Raw genomic sequence first — 21,410 nt, 5'->3', positions numbered from 1 at the left:
GGTTCTCAGAAACACCCTATGTTTCCATGTCAGTGGTTCTCAAAGTTTTTCATGACAAGGACCCCAAAAACTATATGTAATCGGCCGCCGACCCCCCCATCTGAAAATATGTTGTTCCAGGGAGCGTAGAAGCAAAGATTTGAGTTAAGAACGTTCGCTCTGAAAGAATATATATTCAAAGATGTGTGCCACATTTTCAGTACGATTTTTCAAAGAAATAGCAGATCTACAAGCTCGTAGTGCGGCACTCGGTGCCGCGCTACGAGCTTGTAGATCTGATATTTTTCAATAGCTAAAGTATAACGTAATGCTTAAAAGTAAAACGCCAAAAGGGGTTCCCGTCCTGAATGGGTTTTAATTACATAATAGAGCACCGAAGTCCTGACGTCACTCGCTCATCCCCTCGATTCCCTTGGTTCGCGGAAGTAATTTCTCTATGGAGAATAACATGGGCTCATCTTAATATCGTCAACTATAAGCGTTGTGGTCCAAAAATAAACAAGCTGTCTCAGCGTTATTGTCGGGGAGGTGTCTCTGTATCGTTTGCAACAGTCAGTCACTCAAATATGATACAGTCTGTTTCTAGCGAAAATGTAACTAATTCAGTAGCAGTAACATTAGCGTTTTCTCTCAGTCAGTTGATTTTTCATATCCATGTGAGTGAAGCGGCCAGGGTGACATGTTTATTTTACTTTCAACGGTTCTTATATGAGGTTCTTATCTAAAATCCCCCTATGGGGATTACAATACAAATAAAAAGTACATGAACCTGTGGATTTGCGCCCTCTACCGATATTGACGTCAGACTTCGGTGCTCTATTGCATACATCACCTACTACATCCTCAACAGAATTGGCATCGCCTACATTTAACAGAGAATGCTGGAAAGCTCGCCTCAAGACACAGTCACTCTAACCTTATCCTCAGTAAAACTACAAATACTAAGAATATACAAGAACCGCCCCGCGGAGCGGTCTGCGTGAGGTCGGCCGAAATAAAAACAAGCATGTTTTATGACGAGCATTCCGGATACTAGGGATGCACCGAAAGGGAAATTCTTGGCCGAAACCGAATACCGAATATAGGAAACAGTTGGCCGAATACCGAATATATATGATTAATATTAGGCCTATATATCTTTTTTCCTACCATTGCTGTCATGGCCGTACCTTAAAGCTACCTGATTTATGGCAAAATAAATGGTTATGGCAAAACTTAACTTAAATAATAATCACTATTATGGTTCCAGAAAACAATTATTCAGCTCTTTTGAATGCATTAATTGCATACACTATTCGGTGATATATTTTCTGCCTATTTGGGCCGAAACCGAATAGGCCGAAAATGCATTTTCAGCCATTTTCTGCCGAATATTTTCTGCGGCTGAATATTCGGTGCATCACTACCAGATACCATTAAAGACATCCAATATTAAGAAATATTCCGTACAAAAGCTGTACGCACTGTAGTCTTCAGAACACATGAGGGTCATCATAGGCAATATAGAGCCAGTAATGGGCATATTTAATTTCAAATACTCCCAGTTTTAAATGCAATAGAGTAGCCCCACAGTCACAGACCCCTTGTTTTACTCTTTGGGACCCCAATCTACGCTAGAAAATCCTCAATGTTATTTTAACTCCTCGGCTGTATACAAATGGAACCAAATGGACCCATCATGGTCCATTTTGTGTCTCGGTTACAGTCCGTCCCCGTAAGGACTCCTCAAGGACCCCTGAGGGTCGGTCCCCGCCGTGCTTTACATGAAAACGATAATGAGAATTCACGAAGGTCGGAAATATCCGGGTGAAGGGGCGGGGGCGTGGGGGGGGTGTCCATTATTTATTGTGCATTTCAGCCGGGGACCACCATCTGATGAGATTTAACCTCTCAGAGCCAAAACTAAAGACTAGTTAGTTGTCGTTGGATACGATTTTGTCCACAATTCCATGCTGTATTGATGTGGTACTACAGGAGAGAGACGACAGGCAAACAATTCTTCTACGTTCCAATTGTGTACACTTCTTGTAAATTAAGTAACGCAGATGTTTAACAATAATGTATCTCTTGAGAGCATAAAATGAGACCAAATTTGGTTTCATTTTACGCTCTCACTTGTTTAAAGATCTATGTAATGGTCCTTTTGGTTACCAACTCTCCGTCATTTAGCATGGGGACCACCTGGAACATCCTCAAGGGCCAACTGGTGGTCCCCGGACCACTGGTTGAAAACCACTGTCTTATATTATTCCACACTTTTTGTTGTTGTCATCACGCATTTTGCCGTCCAGGGCTTCTTTGACCCCTACGTTACGTAATCCCTTCACTCCGGTCCGCCGCCTGGCGGGGCCTGTTGGAAGCCGTTGTTGTTGCCGTGAGAGTCACAATGCGGGGAGCGGGCCGACGCCGGGGCCTTGCGGCGCCCCGAGGGGGGCGAGCTGGCCGGGGTGGGAGGGTACCTCCTGACGTCGTAGGCCGGGGGGTCGGCCGACTGGGAGGAGAGCGAGGGGGTGATGGAGCTGGTGTCGCTGGGGGTGCCGTTGCAGGACTCGGACGGGGAGCCGTTGCAGGGCGAGTTGTGGCCCCCGCCACTCATCAAGGAACCTAAGGAACCCTGGAAGGAAAGCATCGACAGTGCATTAGTAGAAATACCCTTGTTACAAGTCAAATTTACTTACTATAAAGCAGAGGTGGGCAACTTTGACGATGACGAGGGCCAATATATTTCCACACTCACTCCAGAGGGGCCACAGTGCATAAATATACTGTCGTAGCAAAAAATAGCTGATCTACAGCTGATCTACTGATCGACGCGTTTTGAGCTTATATATCAGCTATTTTTGCTATATTTAATTTAATACTATAGTCATGAAGTAATTAAAGCGGGTTTGGAATTGTAACAGCTGAAATCAATACTATATCAGTATTCTGATATTAACATGCGGACCCGCATTAAGTGAAGGTGGGGGCCGCATGTGGCCCCCGGGCCGCCAGTTGCCCACCCCTGGTATAAAAGGTACAGTCAAGTATTGGTATCAAAATGTACTTAAAGTACCAAAAGTAGAAAGTTACTCAATGTGCAGAAGGTCCCGGTTTTCAAATGTATACGTTATTTTGAAAGTAGCAGATCTACAAGCTCACAATGCGTCACATCGTGACTCATTCACAATGTGTCGCGATGTGACGCAATGGATGCCGTTTCAGGCCATATAGGCGGCTGCCGTAAACGGGTCTCGTAACCCGTATATTTATGGGCGTGGCAGACAAGTGATAACCTTTTGAACCCGTCTAAAGGCGGGTATGGCACGAAATGGGTTTTGAACGCGGATCCTGCAGGACTCTATATACTAGGTCTTGCTCCTAGAGATTCCCTCTACACTGAATCTCTTCAGCGAAAATGTGAATAGCCGACCTACGCAAACTAACTGCAGTGTGACTTGTGGATCTGGTATTTTCACAGAAAACCACATGGACCCGATTAGGGACGATCGGGTCCATGTGGTTGAACCGTTGAACTATTGACCGATTCCGTAACGGGTCTCATGGTCGCAGCCTACGTATTTCCAGTAGGCGGAGACGACACATCTGCGGTTTCCCCGCTCCAAGCTTCTACTACAGTGAATGGAAAAGTGACTGATGTTAGTCTGCCTCAAACGTTACTCTTTTACCTGATTTTTACTAACACTAACATTACAAAGATGCCCAGAACATCAGGATGAACCTGTGTAGTTTATGGCTGCTCCAACAGTAGTGGCAACATAAAAAATAAAAAAAACGGAATGTCAAAATATCTACCGCGGTGGCTGAGACCAGAGCCATAGAGTAATGGTTGAGACAAAGCAGTGAAAGGTCCTGAAAGATACATAACGTCAGTCTTACCCAATACCCAATCTTTCTGTTTTAGGAACACAAGGCTGCTGTACTTTATACCTCATACTTTAATGCTTAGTATGAGGTATAAAGTACAGCAGCCTTGTGTTCCTAAAAAAAGATTTCCGCCTACAGGAAATACGTAGGCTGCGACCATGAGACCCGTTACGGAATCGGTCAATACTTTCTTGCCAAACCCATTCAGGGCGGGAACACCTTTTGGCGTTTCAAGGATTATGTTATATTTTAGCTATTGAAAAATAGCAGACCTACAAGCTCATAGCGCGGCACTCGAAAATCGTGAAAATGTGGCACAAGTCTTTGAATATATATTCTTTCAGAGCGAACGTTTTTAACTCGTATATCTTTGCTTCTGGGGAGGGGGGGGGGGGGGTCCCTGGAGCTACATATTTTCAGATGGGGGTCGGCGGCCAAATACAGATAATTCCGGGGGTCCTTGACATGAAAAAGGTTGAGCACCACTGACATAGAAACATAGGGTTTTTCAGAAAACTGTCAGGATTTAGAAGACATTTGTAGAATCTGATCTCAGGTCTATACAGACTTATAGCATGTCATGTAGACAGCACAATAATTGCATTGTATGTAGTCATAGCACATCATAGTACATATGTATAGCAAGTATAGTATATATGTATAGTTAATATGTATAGTGTCATTATATAGATATGTTCTAGTTACGTTCTTAGCTTACGCATGTTTCTTGAGAAATGCATTTTATATATGTGATGTATTCCCATACTTTTTGTTCTTGCCTAATGTAAATCGCTCTGGATTAAGAGCGTCTGCTAAATGCCTAAATTGTAAATTGTAAATGGGTTGAGTCAAAGGAAAGTGCAGCTGAGACGTACCTTTGTCTCCAGGATGTAGAGAGACACTGGATTCTTTCGTTCAGGCTTGATCACTATCGGAACGTTGACTGTGGAAAAGCAGAGCATTTAAACCGTTAGAACATATTTAAGAATGTCTTTACAGTAATGTTTACAGTACATTTTGGTGAAGAATAATCCGTCTCTGCAGTGCAGGGGTAGGAATGATCCTTACGTGAATGTTGACAATGGTCGTAAGACTTCAAAAGTGGATTTCTAAGGGCTTGTTTTTTCCTAAAGAAAAAACAAACAAAACAAATAGGTATTAATATTAAATAGCCTACCATGTTATTTCTATCAACTGAGATGGAAAAGGTCCATGAGACTGAAACTGACCAGTCATCATGCTACACAATACCGTATTCCTACAATACATGCAGCATATCATAAATACATAAAAAATACTAGTTTTTCTATCACCCACAGTTCATAATGTGAACATTATGAACATAATGTGAACATTATGAACCACAGTTCATTATGTAATACATTGATTGAATGCCAGTATACAGTTAATCACACACTTATAGAGATATCTGTTTTTGATGCATGGGTTCCCAAACTGGGGTCCGGGGACCCCTGGGGGTACTTGAGGGCTCAATTAGAGATAGTTAGGAACCAAATGGACCCTTATGGGTCTGTAACTCAGAGAGTGTACAAATGGGTTCCATTTGCACACTCCCAGAGTTAAATTAACAGTGGTTTTACAATATAAATTGGGGTGCCAGAGATAGAAATGCCATTAAATCGGGGGTCCGTAGCATACATACGACGTCAATGCTCTATTCATTGTCAATGGGAAATGAATGTTTGTGTTGGACAAAAATTGCCAATTTGATCAGACGACACATTCTGTATAATGTAAAAATAATCTCCATTCATTGTCAATGGCATTTAATGTTTGTGTTATAGGACAAAAACCTACACTATAGCTGAATATAGGAGGGGCTAGCGCCCCTAAAAAATAAACTAGACAAAAAAGGTTAACCCATTTAGGCCTGACGTCGAAGATTTTCTGAAAAACCTCATGTTTCTGTATCAGTGGTGCTCAATATTTCATGTCAAGGACCCCAAACATGATATGTAATTGGCCACCGACCCCCATCTGAAAATATGTTGTTCCAGGAACCTCTCAGAAGCAAAGATTTGAGTTAAAAACGTTATAGAATATACATTCAAAGATTTCAGCCACATTTTCAAGATTTTTCAAAGATAGCAGACCTACAAGCGCTACGAGCTTGTAGATCTGCTATTTTTAAAAACTAGAAACTAAGGTAGACAAACAAAAGTGTGTGTGTGTGGAGGGGGGGGTGGGGGGGCAACGAGCCAATGATGTGTGAGCGCTCACTTCTTGGAGGGCTTCCAGCAGGCACACACGGTTACCATGGTGATGAGCAGGAAGATCCCACCGGTGGAGAGGATGATGTACAGGGAACTTCTCCCTGCATACAGACACCAGACACTAGAAGTGAAATCAATTATCCTTTCGCTAAAAAAACGTCTGGGTTACCGAGGCTATAAAGCCCCTCGCTAAACAACGTCCCCAAAAAGCGATCGTCCAATCAATGCCAATCCAAGTAGCTTAGCAACCGTTGCTATGCAGGGCAAGCTTTCGTCACCTCATAGCTGTCAGTGTTATTTTGCATGGCTGTGTTGTTGAAGAACACAGCTTAACGTCATGGCTGTGTTGTTGAAGAACACATACATAGCTTAACGTCATGGCTGTGTTGTTGAAGAACACATACACAGCCTAACGTCATGGCTGTGTTGTTGAAGAACACATACACAGCCTAACGTCATGGCTGTGTTGTTGAAGAACACACACACAGCCTAACGTCATGGCTGTGTTGTTGAAGAACACACACACAGCCTAACGTCATGGCTGTGTTGTTGAAGAACACACACACAGCTTAACGTCATGGCTGTGTTGTTGAAGAACACACACACAGCCTAACGTCATGGCTGTGTTGTTGAAGAACACATACACAGCCTAACGTCATGGCTGTGTTGTTGAAGAACACATACACAGCCTAACGTCATGGCTGTGTTGTTGAAGAACACATACACAGCCTAACGTCATGGCTGTGTTGTTGAAGAACACACACACAGCTTAACGTCATGGCTGTGTTGTTGAAGAACACACACACAGCTTAACGTCATGGCTGTGTTGTTGAAGAACACACACACAGCTTAACGTCATGGCTGTGTTGTTGAAGAACACAGCTTAACATCGGGACAGTAACACGACTGACCCACCCAGGTGATGGAAATACTACTAATGACCGTATAGTCTTACCGTGCAACATGAACAGTCCTGTCGGGCGGTCGTTAAAGTTGATGTTGGATACTGTTTTCTCCCTCTGTCATTTCCTCGTATTTCTAGTTTATTTTAAATAATGTCATGCACATCTGTCCAGTGCATAGCCTATACTGCAGGCCTGGTTGACTAGATTTAGAAGACATTTTGATCCTCTTGCTACTGAAATGGTGGATTATTTATATGGAGAAATCCTGTCATTTAACATGAATCTCTATGGGGGTTTCCTCGCTGCTAACGTGCCTATTGGACAAGGACGGGTTGGGGGAGGGACTTAGCCAAGGGCTAATTCATCATAGGCACAGTAACTTTGAACTCTTTGATTGATTTAAATTTGTATCTCACAGTATATGCAGAATGCATGTGTACATTTCAAACGAAAGCGCAAGTCAGAAACTGTTACTTTTGTGGGCGAACACGTGCATGGTTCGTATAGGGAAGGGGTCCCAAGTTCTTTCCAAAATGGCGTGTGTGCATATAGCAAACTGAGAATAAACCGTAAATCAAACTGAAACACTGAATTCTAGAGTATTACTTTTAGTGTCAGGGAGTGCACTGCATGCTATCAAGCAGTGTTGATTTTCGTCGACTAAAACTAAGACGAAAAATGTCCGTCGACTACCTTTTTCCACTGACGAAAACTACATGGAAACTAAATGAAACACAACATTTTTGTTGTACGGCTTTCGGCTGTGTTTCGACTGCCCCACTCCCCTCATACAACAACAATGTTGTGTCAAACCATGTGACTCCCATTGGAAATGAATTGCGAGCTTGCAACAGTCAACAAGTCTCATGCATCAGCTATACAACAATCTGTTGTGCAGGTGTGAGTGAAGCCTAAGACTAAAACTAAAATCAAAATGTGCTGCCAAAAACAACAGTGCTATCAAGGCAGACGTCATCATCATCATCACCATCACCTACTGTATAGACAGACAGTCTCATGGGCATCTACCTACTGTAAACAGACAGTCTGATGGGCATCACCTACTGTAGACAGACAGTCTCATGGGCATCACCTACTGTAAACAGACAGTCTGATGGGCATCACCTACTGTAGACAGACAGTCTCATGGGCATCACCTACTGTAAACACACAGTCTGATGGGCATCACCTACTGTAGACAGACAGTCTCATGGGCATCACCTACTGTAAACAGACAGTCTGATGGGCATCACCTACTGTAGACAGACAGTCTCATGGGCATCACCTACTGTAAACAGACAGTCTGATGGGCATCACCTACTGTAAACAGACAGTCTGATGGGCATCACCTACTGTAAACAGACAGTCTGATGGGCATCACCTACTGTAAACAGACAGTCTGATGGACATCACCTACTGTAAACAGACAGTCTGATGGGCATCACCTACTGTAAACAGACAGTCTCATGGGCATCACCTACTGTAAACAGACAGTCTGATGGGCATCACCTACTGTAAACAGACAGTCTGATGGGCATCACCTACTGTAAACAGACAGTCTGATGGGCATCACCTACTGTAAACAGACAGTCTGATGGGCATCACCTACTGTAGACAGACAGTCTGATGGGCATCACCTACTGTAAACAGACAGTCTGATGGGCATCACCTACTGTAAACAGACAGTCTGATGGGCATCTACCTACTGTAAACAGACAGTCTGATGGGCATCACCTACTGTAAACAGACAGTCTGATGGGCATCACCTACTGTAAACAGACAGTCTGATGGGCATCACCTACTGTAGACAGACAGTCTGATGGGCATCACCTACTGTAAACAGACAGTCTGATGGGCATCACCTACTGTAAACAGACAGTCTGATGGGCATCACCTACTGTAAACAGACAGTCTCATGGGCATCACCTACTGTAAACAGACAGTCTCATGGGCATCACCTACTGTAAACAGACAGTCTCATGGGCATCACCTACTGTAGACAGACAGTCTACCTACTGTATAGACAGACAGTCTGATGGGCATCACCTACTGTAGACAGACAGTCTCATGAGCATCACCTACTGTATAGACAGACAGTCTGATGGGCATCACCTACTGTAGACAGACAGTCTGATGGGCATCACCTACTGTAAACAGACAGTCTGATGGGCATCACCTACTGTAAACAGACAGTCTGATAGGCATCACCTACTGTAAACAGACAGTCTGATGGGCATCACCTACTGTAAACAGACAGTCTACCTACTGTAGACAGACAGTCTACCTACTGTAGACAGACAGTCTGATGGGCATCACCTACTGTAGACAGACAGTCTGATGGGCATCACCTACTGTAAACAGACAGTCTGGTGGGCATCACCTACTGTAAACAGACAGTCTGATGGGCATCACCTACTGTAAACAGACAGTCTGATGGGCATCACCTACTGTAAACAGACAGTCTGATGGGCATCACCTACTGTAAACAGACAGTCTGATGGGCATCACCTACTGTAAACAGACAGTCTCATGGGCATCACCTACTGTAAACAGACAGTCTGATGGGCACCACCTACTGTAGACAGACAGTCTCATGGGCACCACCTACTGTAGACAGACAGTCTCATCATCACCTAACCTACTGTAAACAGACAGTCTGATTCTGATGGGCATCACCTACTGTAAACAGACAGTCTGATGGGCATCTACCTACTGTAAACAGACAGTCTGATGGGCATCACCTACTGTAAACAGACAGTCTGATGGGCATCACCTACTGTAAACAGACAGTCTGATGGGCAGGCTCTTCATCCCTCCCAGGGGGTTCTCCACGGCGCAGCTGTAGATGTCGTCGTCGGTCATCAGCACGCGCGTGATGGTGACGTAGCGCTGGTCGTGCGACAGGAAGAGGCGTGACTCGTTGTTGGCCAGGGCCTTGCCGCCCTTCACCCAGCTGTACGACGTCCGGGTGCCGTTCTCGTGGGAGCAGTTCAGCACCACGTTCTCGCTGCGCTCCAGCACCGACGACGACTCCATGTCGACGTAGGGCCTGGATATGGGCTCTGTGGGGGAGGGGGGAGAACATTGGTGGTGAATAACTGACTCCATGTCGACGTAGGGCCTGGATATGGGCTCTGTGGGGGAGGGGGGAGAACGTTGGTGATATATATATATAATTGAATACATTTTTTATCCCACATCTCTATAGGTAAAGGGTCATTGGTTGCGCCCCGAAAATAGCTGATCTACAAGCTCTCAACGCGTCGCAGCGCGACGTGTTGTGAGCTTGTAGATAATTAGAAAGAAGAAAACAAATAATTAGAAAGAAGAAAACTCAAAAGAAAAAGGGTTGGAACGGAACCTGCCCTTTTTCTGGGAGTTTGTTCCAGATTATGTATGTGGCACTGCATGGTTTCTGTAAATAATAAATGATGGAAGCATAACAAATCCCCGGCAGAAATTAATTCCATGTTGGGTGAGACATGTGGCGTGTAGGGAGGGAGGGAGGGAGGGAGGGAGGGAGGGAGGAAAGGAGGGAGGGAGTGAGGGAGGAAAGGAGGGAGGGAGGGAGGGAGGGAGGGAGGGAGGGAGGGAGGAAAGGAGGGAGGGAGGAAAGGAGGGAGGAAAGGAGGGAGGGAGGGAGGAAAGGAGGGAGGGAGGGAGGGAGGGAGGGAGGGAGGAAAGGAGGGAGGGAGGGAGGGAGGGAGGGAGGGAGGGAGGGAGTGAGGGAGGAAAGGAGGGAGGGAGGGAGGGAGGGAGGGAGGAAAGGAGGGAGGGAGGGAGGGAGGGAGGGAGGGAGGGAGGGAGGGAGTGAGGGAGGAAAGGAGGGAGGGAGGGAGGGAGGGAGGAAAGGAGGGAGGGAGGGAGGGAGGGAGGGAGGGAGGGAGGAAAGGAGGGAGGGAGGAAAGGAGGGAGGAAAGGAGGGAGGGAGGGAGGAAAGGAGGGAGGGAGGGAGGAAAGGAGGGAGGGAGGGAGGGAGGAAAGGAGGGAGGGAGGGAGGGAGGGAGGAAAGGAGGGAGGGAGGGAGGGAGGGAGGAAAGGAGGGAGGGAGGGAGGGAGGGAGGGAGGGAGGGAGGGAGGGAGGAAAGGAGGGAGGGAGGAAAGGAGGGAGGAAAGGAGGGAGGGAGGGAGGGAAGGAGGGAGGAAAGGAGGGAGGGAGGGAGGAAAGGAGGGAGGGAGGGAGGAAAGGAGGGAGGGAGGGAGGGAAGGAGGGAGGAAAGGAGGGAGGGAGGGAGGGAAGGAGGGAGGAAAGGAGGGAGGGAGGGAGGAAAGGAGGGAGGGAGGGAGGAAAGGAGGGAGGAAAGGAGGGAGGAAGGGAGGGAGGGAGGGAGGAGGGAGGGAGGATCATTGGCAGCGACAGGCAGCGACTGCAGTACAAATGGAGTGTTGGCAGGCGACAAATACAATGACAAGACGAGGGGGATTAAGTCAGTTAATTAGCAAACTAATAATAATGCTATGGCGGTATTAACGGCTCGTGTTTTAATGGACTAGGCATCTTAGAAGTCACTCTCATCATAATCTGTATCTATAGAGTAGGGGATTTTTTAATTATTTCCTGGGGATATATTATAGCGCCTTTATCCAAGGCACTTTACATAGATTGTACATACGTAGATTGAGCATCAATTCACCCATTCACACACCAATGGCGGAGGAAACCTGCATGCAAGGCACCAACCAGCACATCAGGAGCAATTAGGGGTTCAGAGTCTTGCTCAAGGACACTTCAACACTAACTCTGGGGGAGCCCACAGGGTTCGAACTGGCAACCTTGTGGTTACCATCCAGCCACTCTACCCCTGAGCCACCGCCGCCCCTTGTCTTGCTCAAGGACACTTCGACACTAACTCTGGGGGAGCCCAGGTTCGAACAGGCAATATAGGCATATATATATGTATTGCTATGTATTGCTGAAAAAAAAGAGATGGTTTATTCAGCTCCTGGTTGCCTTGAAGACAAAATTCCAAGAGCAATTACATGGTTTAGTTATTTTCACACTATCAGCAGTACATGTGTCTGGAATGCATGGCGTATACATTATTCATCTGTGCAGATGCCAAAGGTCTTCCCAAGCGCTCTGAATAGAGCTTGTGTTTGTGCATGAAGTGCGTTGGCGGAGGTATGCACTCTGCGTGCAACATTTCCACTTTGCTCAAGTAATGATAACATGACATCATATTTATCTACTCCAAGCCAAGAGGCTGCATTGGAGGTGGCTGGCGATTATGCCTTCGCCCCTGTCTGTCTTTCATTTAGTCATATACAACCTCACACAAATCGGTGCTCTGTCTGGAATCATTTGATCAACATGTATCACTGTCATGTTTTCCCATTATTCTATTCAGACTAGATATATGATTGATTGGAAAGAAATGCCAAAAGACCAATCTGCCACACATTTTAAATCACACATTGAGGGGCCTCTAAAGCAGTGTTTCCCAAAGTGGGGTACGGGGACCCCCAGGGGTACTTGAGGGAGTTCCAGGGGGACCCAGCTAAATGATCATTTGGAACCAAATGGACCCTTATGGGTCTGTAACTCAGAGTATACAAATGGAACCAAATGGACCCGTACACTCTCAGAGTTACATTAGCATTGATTTTACAATATAAATTGGGGGTCCCAGAGTTCTATCTCTGGGCCATTAAATGGGGATCCGTATACTAATGCATGTCAAACTGGGGGTCCTTGAAATTAAACAGGTTGAGAATCACCGCTAGAGCCGTCAAAATCTTCTCTTATGGGGGTCCCTGGCATATATTTTTCAAATGGGGGTCTGTGGGCTAATTAGTGTCAATTTGGGGGTCCTTGACGTGAAAAAGTTTGGGAACCAGTGCTCTAAAGGACTGCATCCATTCATAGGGGGACCGAAATGTCACCGTTTGTTGCAGAAATGTGACCCACCCCCCGAATTACATAGAGACCTGCGGATGGCGGATTTAGCCGTGGTTGCTGCGGTTAACCGCGGACGGCGGATGGTGCGGTTAATATAACTAGGATGATATAATGAATGCGGTTGGATAACGGGTGAGTTGAGTTATGAGTTATGCCCTCATATATTTCCATTGTGGTGTCCCAAGCCAGTAGAGACCTGCGGATGGCAGATTTAGCCGCGGGTAACCGCGGATGATGCGGTTAATATACATTATTAAATAGGATGATGCGGTTGGATAACGGGCGGATAATGAATTTGCGGTTGCGGGTGACAAAAAAAACTCCATCCGCAGGTCTGTAATACAAAATAGTCTCATCATGAGTCAAATTACATTGAGTATCAAAACAGGGGTTTGATACTCCATACCGGGGTCATCGCCATGTGAGCAGTGGTGGAAAAAGTACTCAATTGTTTTACTTAAGTAAATGTACCAATACTGCAATTTAGTACGGAATTGAAAATGTACTTGAGTAAAAGTACAAAAGTATTGTCATCAAAATGTACTTAAAGTACTGAAAGTAAAAGTACTCATTGTGCAGAATGTGCCATTTCACAAATTCAAAATGTGTACAAAGTCTATTGAAAATAGCAGATCTACAAGCTCACGTGCGTCGCAATGCGATTGTGAGCTTGTAGATCGGCTATTTTCAAATGGCCGAAATGTATATAGGTTTGAAGTGGTTAATGTATGTTCTCTAGTCAAAATGTAAATATCCAAAGTATCTATAGTAACTAAAGTTTTCAAATAATTGTAGTGAAGTAAAAGTAAACATTTTGGCTCTGAGATGTAACCAAAATTGCTATGGTGGAGATGAGTATAAGTAAAAGTATTGGAAATTGGAAATATACTCAAGTAAAGTACAAATACCTCAAAATTGTACTTAAGTACAGTACTTAAGTAAAAGTACTTAGTTATACTTTCCACCACTGCAACATGTGAGTATACTATTTTCTCTCCAACCACTGAAAACAACCACGTCGGTCCACCTACGGTCCACGGTGAGGTCAATGCTGCCCTCCCCCGTGAAGGTGTCGTCCGTGATGGAGATCTCCACCTCGTACGTGCCCTCGTCCGAGAGCCGCAGGTTGTGCAGCAGCAGCGTGCCGTTGGGGAACACCATGATGCGGTCGCGGTACTCGGGCCGCGGCGTGCCGATGATGTCCGAGCCGATGGACTGCACCACGGTGACCGGCTTGTCGCGCTGCTGCAGCAGCAGCCACTTGATGACGGGCGGGTCCAGACTGATGCTGCTGTAGGACACGGAGAGCAGAGCCTCGCCGCCCATCGTGCCCCTGATGAGGGAGCTGGGACTGGTGATGTTCACCGCTCCCACCGGGCCTATAGAGAGAGAGAGAGAGAGAGAGACATAGAGACATAGAGAACGGACAGGCCATGGTTATGAAGGGAGCTGGGACTGGTGATGTTCACCGCCCCCACTGGGCATATGGAGAGAGAGAGAGAGAGAGAGAGACATAGAGAACGGACAGGCCATGGTTATGAAGGGAGCTGGGACTGGTGATGTTCACCGCCCCCACTGGGCATATGGAGAGAGAGAGAGAGAGAGACATAGAGAACGGACAGGCCATGGTTATGAAGGGAGCTGGGACTGGTGATGTTCACCGCCCCCACCAGGCCTATAGAGAGAGAGACATAGAGACATAGAGAACGGACAGGCCATGGTTATGAAGGGAGCTGGGACTGGTGATGTTTCTGCCGCTTTTGGCTTCCATCTTGGAAAAAGTCGCTAAAGTTATAGCATCAATGCATGAGTGTGATTTTTTTTTTTTTTATGTTTAGCAAGCATATACGTAGGACATAAATGTGGTTTACAAAATGCACCGCCCTCTGTGTTTTACAAATCAAACCATGGCCATGCATTGTGTCTATGCTAGTCTCATTCTCCTGACTGCTATACTTTCTGGCTCACCCTTGGTATTCCCTCATGGTATGAGGGAATGGTAACATGTATAAACTGATCGTAAGTACTGCACGCAGCATGCTGGTGTAGCACCCGTCTATAGACTTCTGCAGGGTTGGCTTCAGGGTCCAGCATTCACTGCCGTATAGGAGAACAGACTCTAGCGTTGCGTAGAAGAAGCTGAGTAACAGTTTGGTTTGACGGGGGAGGTTGGAGTTCCATACACTGGCCATGCCGTCCAGGGCCCTCCATGCAAGTCACGCCTTCCTCACTTTCAGATCTTGCTCTTTCAGATGGACAATATCGAACAAGTCCATGCAGGGCCGACACAGCAGTGTTGATTTCGTGGACTAATGCTATGACAAAAAATGTTCGTCGACAAGATTTTTTACCTGACGAAAACTAAATGGAAAGTTGGAAACTAAATAAAAACTAAGCTATGATGACTAAAATTAAGAGTAAGACTATTGACAATTTCGTCAACAAATAAAAACTAGACTAAAATGTTAGGAAGTGACTAGTGGACAAGTCCTTTTACGCTTGGTTGCATGCTGAAAATAGCCGATCTACAAGATTTGCTATTTTCAGCATGCCAGCTTACGACGGCAGCAAGGCCCGCCAAAATTCATTTTAGTCGACTAAATCAACTGTAGGTTTAGTCGACAAAAACTAGACTAACACTGAAACAATCCAGGTGACTAAAATGTGACGAAATGAAAACTATTCAAGAGACTATATGATGACTGAAACTAAAAATCTAAATTTGTTGTCAAAAACATCAACACTGCGACACAACCATATGCATTATGGGAGAGACTTCGTATGCGTTATGGAGTCTGACGGCAGTTGGCATAGAAGAACGTAATGTAATGCTCCGTTTTCATCTGCGAGAGAGTGTGAGCCTGTAGCTGAAGGAAGCTACCCTCTTCTGCAGCTCGCCATAGAGTGGATGGGAGAGGTTAGGATGGGGTTGAGTTTGTTCATATAGTCTAGATGGAAAGGTCAACCAGCTTGTTGCACCTTAGTAACACCATTGCAAATACTATGTGTACCAGCAACACCGTAGCCACCACATAATAAATACTATAGCAACTGCTTAGAAACTACATATAACTACATGCTATTACCACCCACTACACTACACCCTATTTTGCAACCACCTAGCAACCACATGGCAACCAAGAACAAAAACAAAAGCAAGGGCTCGCAACTCACTTTGTAATGCTCCAGGTAAATTTATTCATGAATACAGCAGGCAGTACATACAACGTTTCAACCCGTATCGGTCTTTCTCAAATAAAAACATGAACCAAGCACTTGGTACACCCCAGAGCCATCTAATAGAAGAGTTACGATTTAGAGGGGGCAGAAACCGAGCGCTCGAGCGCTGTTCATGCAGCCTGAACTGAGACAAGATGGATTTGGAAATACATTGTTTTCAACGAGGGCGGCTCAAAAAAGAGCTATTTTAGGCATGTGTGCAACATGACAACTGTTTTAAAGTATTGTACAGTGAACTAAAGTCTCTTTAATGTTTATGTTGTACTATTACTACAAAACAATTTAAAATAAAGGGATTTAAGATCATTACATTGTGTTTATTGTCATGATTTGTCACGACAAGAGTTGGCTTTGTCCGCGGCGTAAACGTCTTTAAATAAATACTTTCTGAAAAGTCTATGAGGAAAATGAACGGGGATTTCTTTTCCGGGTCTCTCGAGGGGGCGGGACTGCGACGCTCTATAGGCTGTATACTAACCATCACAGCAGATAACCACCCTAGGCCTATAGGCTGTATACTAACCATCACAGCAGATAACCACCCGGCGCGTGTCCCTCAAGAAATGCACATTCCTGCATTCCTGCGTGACTTTGCAGAAATTGTGGGCGGCACGGCACGGCAGACACATTCACTATGAGGAAGAAAGGTTGGGTCGGTGTGGGCAGGGAGAATGTGCATGCCATGAGTGTTCTGGCTCCGCCAGTAAGAACATTATAGCTCTGGGTCTGGGGTTCTGGAGGAGTGGCCGTGCGTGGGGCAGAGTGAGAGAACACTGCTCTGAAGATCCGGGTCTGGTTCTGGAGGAGTGGCCGTGCGTGGGGCAGAGTGAGAGAACACTGCTCTGAAGATCCGGGTCTGGTTCTGGAGGAGTGGCCGTTGCGTGGGGCAGAGTGAGAGAACACTGCTCTGAAGATCCGGGTCTGGTTCTGGAGGAGTGGCCGTGCGTGGGGCAGAGTGAGAGAACACTGCTCTGAAGATCCGGGTCTGGTTCTGGAGGAGTGGCCGTTGCGTGGGGCAGAGTGAGAGAACACTGCTCTGAAGCTCCGGGTCTGGTTCTGGAGGAGTGGCCGTTGCGTGGGGCAGAGTGAGAGAACACTGCTCTGAAGCTCCGGGTCTGGTTCTGGAGGAGTGGCCGTTGCGTGGGGCAGAGTGAGAGAACACTGCTCTGAAGCCTCCTGTTGGCATAGATCTACACACGCAGTGCTGGTCCAAGAAGTACTCTGATTTGCTATTTTTTTCGGGATCGGGAGTCGAACCCGCAGCACGCCGTCAGGCTGGCTCAGCATGCCTATAGGTGCCCGCGGACGGTTGAGCTGTATAACTGCGGGCCTGCTTTTTTACTTTTAAGTAAAAGTCGAAATACCAACACAACGAAGGAATATACTCAGTTACAACAAGTCAAAGTCCTGCCTTCAGTTTGGCCACCCAGCTGAGGGAGGAGGCCCGTTTCAATTGTAACTGGTGAAACATAGTTTCCCCTCCCTCAGCTGGCCCCCAGCTGAGGGAGGAGGCCTTCAGTTTGGCCCCCCAGCTGAGGGAGGAGGCCCGTTTCAGTTTGGCCCCCCAGCTGAGGGAGGAGGCCTTCAGTTTGGCCCCCCAGCTGAGGGAGGAGGCCCGTTTCAATTGTAACTGGTGAAACATAGCAAAAGCCTCCTATGAGTAATGAGTATACAGTAAATGTACTACGTTCCACCGCCACCAAACTAACAGTAACTTGGCGTGGGCATATTCTTCCCTCTCCACTCTGCTCGAGCAAAAGCTTGCATAGCAGCTCCTCAATCGCCATGGCAATGCTTAAGTTTACGCTCCCATGCGCCGTACCGCGGTGTCCCGCACGCGCTTGGCGACAATAGTCGATCTACAAGCCCACAGGGCGTCGCTAAGGCGAAAACCCTTGTAGGTCAGCTATTTCCTTGCTGGCGAGCGACACTGCCGCACGACGACGAAGTATATATACGGATCTGTCTTGTGGGGAACAAACAAAGGCAGGGGATTGTTTTTGGTCTTGTTTCCTTCTGTATGTCAGCGCCGTGAAAAGAGCACTCACAGCAACACTGTCCAACATCACGAACACAGCAGGCCCAGTGTCTCCCGCTCCGCTGACACACACACACACACACACACACACACACACACACACACACACACACACACACACACACACACACACACACACACACACACACACACACACACACACACAATGACACAACACAAGCGCACGGCCGCAACAACATACAAACCACTGCTTTGAGACACAGCTGGGGGGGGGGGGGGGGGGGAGCATGCACGTTTGTTTAGTAACAGTATGTAACTTTGTCCGGCGCCTTACATTAATGATTACAGATTGTTCCTTTTTTTCTTCTTTTCTTTACATCATTATACACGAACACGTCAGTCTGCTTCACTAAAATAAATATTACGACATAGAGGATATGGTACATGTACAGTAATACATAGAGGATATGGTACATGTACAGTAGGGGCTCCATTTTCGTCACCGCTAAACCCCTTATCACTATAAACTTATTTGTCTTTTGTAACTATTTTGAAAAAAAAAACATGTTTTATTAGTTCAACTAGCCAATCTACATCCACACGGTGTGAGCTTGTAGAGTGTCTATTTTAACTATTCAAAAATGTTTTTCAAAATAGTGAAAAAAGGCAAAGAAGTTTAGGGATAAGGGCTTTAGCATGGACTAAAATTCAGCCCGTAGTGTATAGATGTATACTGCTATAATTTGACATAGATGGACACAAGCAATTTATAATTTAGGCATTAAATCAGATGCTCGTGGCTTGAGGGCAAGATATGGACTAAATGACACAAACCCAAGTCAACAAACGACAGCGTAAAAATGCTCATGTAAAGAGAGTCCAAAGAATTAACCTTATCTATCGAAATGATATACACAGCATTATGTGTGAAGTAAGTATAGCATATATAACTATAGCACCTAACAAGAATAGGCAACAAGAAAGGGAATGGAGGGATGAAGAGTCGATCGGCTCTGAGGTAGGCCTAGAGTCTGAAGAGGTGGGAAGATGTGGAGTGAGTCAGCAGTTCTTCTGACTGAAGCACAAAGTATTTCATAGTGTTTTTGCTGGATTATAATTAATAATAATAATAACTTTATTTATATAGCACCTTTCTAGGCATGAGCCACAAAGTGCTGCACAGGAATAACAAGAAAATTCACAATAGAAAAATAGAAAAACAAATAAGTGACATGATCTAACATAATGAACACAATAAACAAGAAATACCCAAACATTAAACAAATCAAGATAACACAAGATCAGTAAAAGGCAAGGAAATAATTGTGGATTATCTATTCTATAAGTGTGCTTTTATCCAGTGATTTCGATTACGTTATGTGTTCACGTGAATATAAAGGATGCGGGACTCAGGAGGAGTGGGCACAGAGGAAGAGTGGGCACTGTACGGAATATACATTTACCCACACATACTTCTTCTGCCCACATAACTTTCCACATTGTTTTTTGTTTGCATTGCACCTACATTGCGTACATCTTAGTCATGCAATGCCATATTCAATCACAGATATTATTATTATTTATTATTAGGTTATTTTTGGGAACTTCATGATCAGATTTTGGTTACTATTAATGTTCTGCTCTTGTGAAATATCACTTGGATATGGTCAAGGTGAAACCAGTGGAACTATGAATAAATATGTGAACAAATGTTTTTTCTGTCTAAATCTAAACCAAACCAGCATTTTACACCATTAGTTCCAAAACTTCCATCCATGCTCACCATCATGAAAGGCGTGTCCCCTTTTTTTTACATCAGCATCATTTAGTTACAAGTTAATAACTTATTTTACACTCAATTATATAATTTTAAAAAACATTACATACCTGAGTGGAACAAAACGAGGAGACTCACAGACAATAGCAGCCGACGATTGGCTTTTGCGGGAACTTCCCTCCTCAGCGCCGTCATCTTGGTTCTAAACTCCTCTGGTCTCCCGGGTCATTAGCCCATTTAGATCTGAGGACCATTCTACAAAATGTCTTCTAAATCATGACAGTTTTCTGAAAGACCTACGTTTCTATCTCAGTCGTTCTCAAACATTTTCATGTCAAGGACGGACCCCCAAAAATATATGTAATTGGCCGCCGACACCCATCTGGAAATATGTTGTTCCAGGGACATCCCCCCCCCCCCCCCCCCCCCCTCCCCAGAAGCAAATATTTGAGTTAAAAACTTTCGTTCTGAAAGAAATATATATTCAAAGATTTGCGCCACATTTTCACGACTTTAAAAAAAATAGCAGATCTACCAGCGCGGCACTCGGTGCCGCGCTACGAGCTTGTAGATCTGCTATTTTTCAATAGCTAAATGCTTTGAAACAGCAAAACGGCTTCCCGTACAGAATGGGTTAGCATGATTTAACCACCATGGCACATCCTTACAAAGCACACAGCCATTCCTTCGGGGCTGGCTTCAGCTGGCTGGGACTATACTGGGTACATAGTGTACACATGAACAGCCAACGTGCGTGCGAGCAGCACACGAGGCAATGTGTGTGGTATGTATGTGTGTGTGCTTTGTATGTCGCGTTTGTCTTTGGTTGTTTTGTCTCTGATGCTGCTGCTGCTGATGTCTCTGCTGCTGCTGCTGCTGCTGCTGCTGCTCGAATACATATTTCCAGCACTCAACAAAAGATAATACTGTACAAAACATATCCTTGAATGAAATGTGTCAATATTATCGACCATTATTGTACCATACATAATATTAAAAATTGTATAGTCTCGAGCTTTATGTTGTATTTAATTGTTATAATCATTACTATATTTTTCTCTTTTTTTTTCGTCAAAGGTGGTTGGTGCTGGGGTTTGGGGGTAGGATTTGGGGCAAGCCACTGGGGCAAGCCACTGATTGTAGTTTTAAGTGCATTTTTGTTGTATGCCTGTACACGTGCCTTCCATCTAAAAATGAAATAAAAATGTATTTAAAAAATAAAAAGATAATACTGTACAAAACATATCCTTGAATGAAATGTGTCAATATTATCGACCATTATTGTACCATACATAATATAAATATATAGTCTCCAGTGGTGGAAAGTAACTTAAGTACATAAATGTACTCAAGTAGTACTACAGTACATGTTTTAGGTAGTGGAGTATTTCTGTAGGTACTTTGACTTTGTACTCGACTACATCTGGTGCATTAACCACTTAATTCAGCCCTATGTAAACTTTAGCTATTTGAAAATAGCATGATCTAA

The 21,410-nt window shown here is 45.1% G+C and overlaps 1 protein-coding gene across 1 annotated transcript; it reads right to left on the bottom strand.

Annotated features, from left to right (window-relative positions):
* Positions 1-1,868: 1,868 nt before the first annotated feature.
* Positions 1,869-20,148, bottom strand: LOC306928315 (hepatic and glial cell adhesion molecule-like). Its single transcript, XM_079508333.1, has 7 exons — positions 20,032-20,148; positions 13,937-14,284; positions 9,784-10,068; positions 6,109-6,202; positions 4,936-4,994; positions 4,743-4,810; positions 1,869-2,614 (listed from the first exon to the last, which is right to left on the bottom strand). Exons 1-7 carry the CDS (start codon positions 20,114-20,116, stop codon positions 2,324-2,326), a joined length of 1,230 nt encoding a protein of 409 aa, XP_079364459.1. The 5' UTR covers positions 20,117-20,148; the 3' UTR covers positions 1,869-2,323.
* Positions 20,149-21,410: the final 1,262 nt, after the last annotated feature.

Source organism: Electrona antarctica (assembly GCF_951216825.1).
Source record: "Electrona antarctica genome assembly, chromosome: 8".
NCBI classification, from domain to species: domain Eukaryota; kingdom Metazoa; phylum Chordata; class Actinopteri; order Myctophiformes; family Myctophidae; genus Electrona; species Electrona antarctica.
Note: the sequence above shows the minus strand (reverse complement) of the source record. Positions and strands in the feature narration are given on the sequence as shown.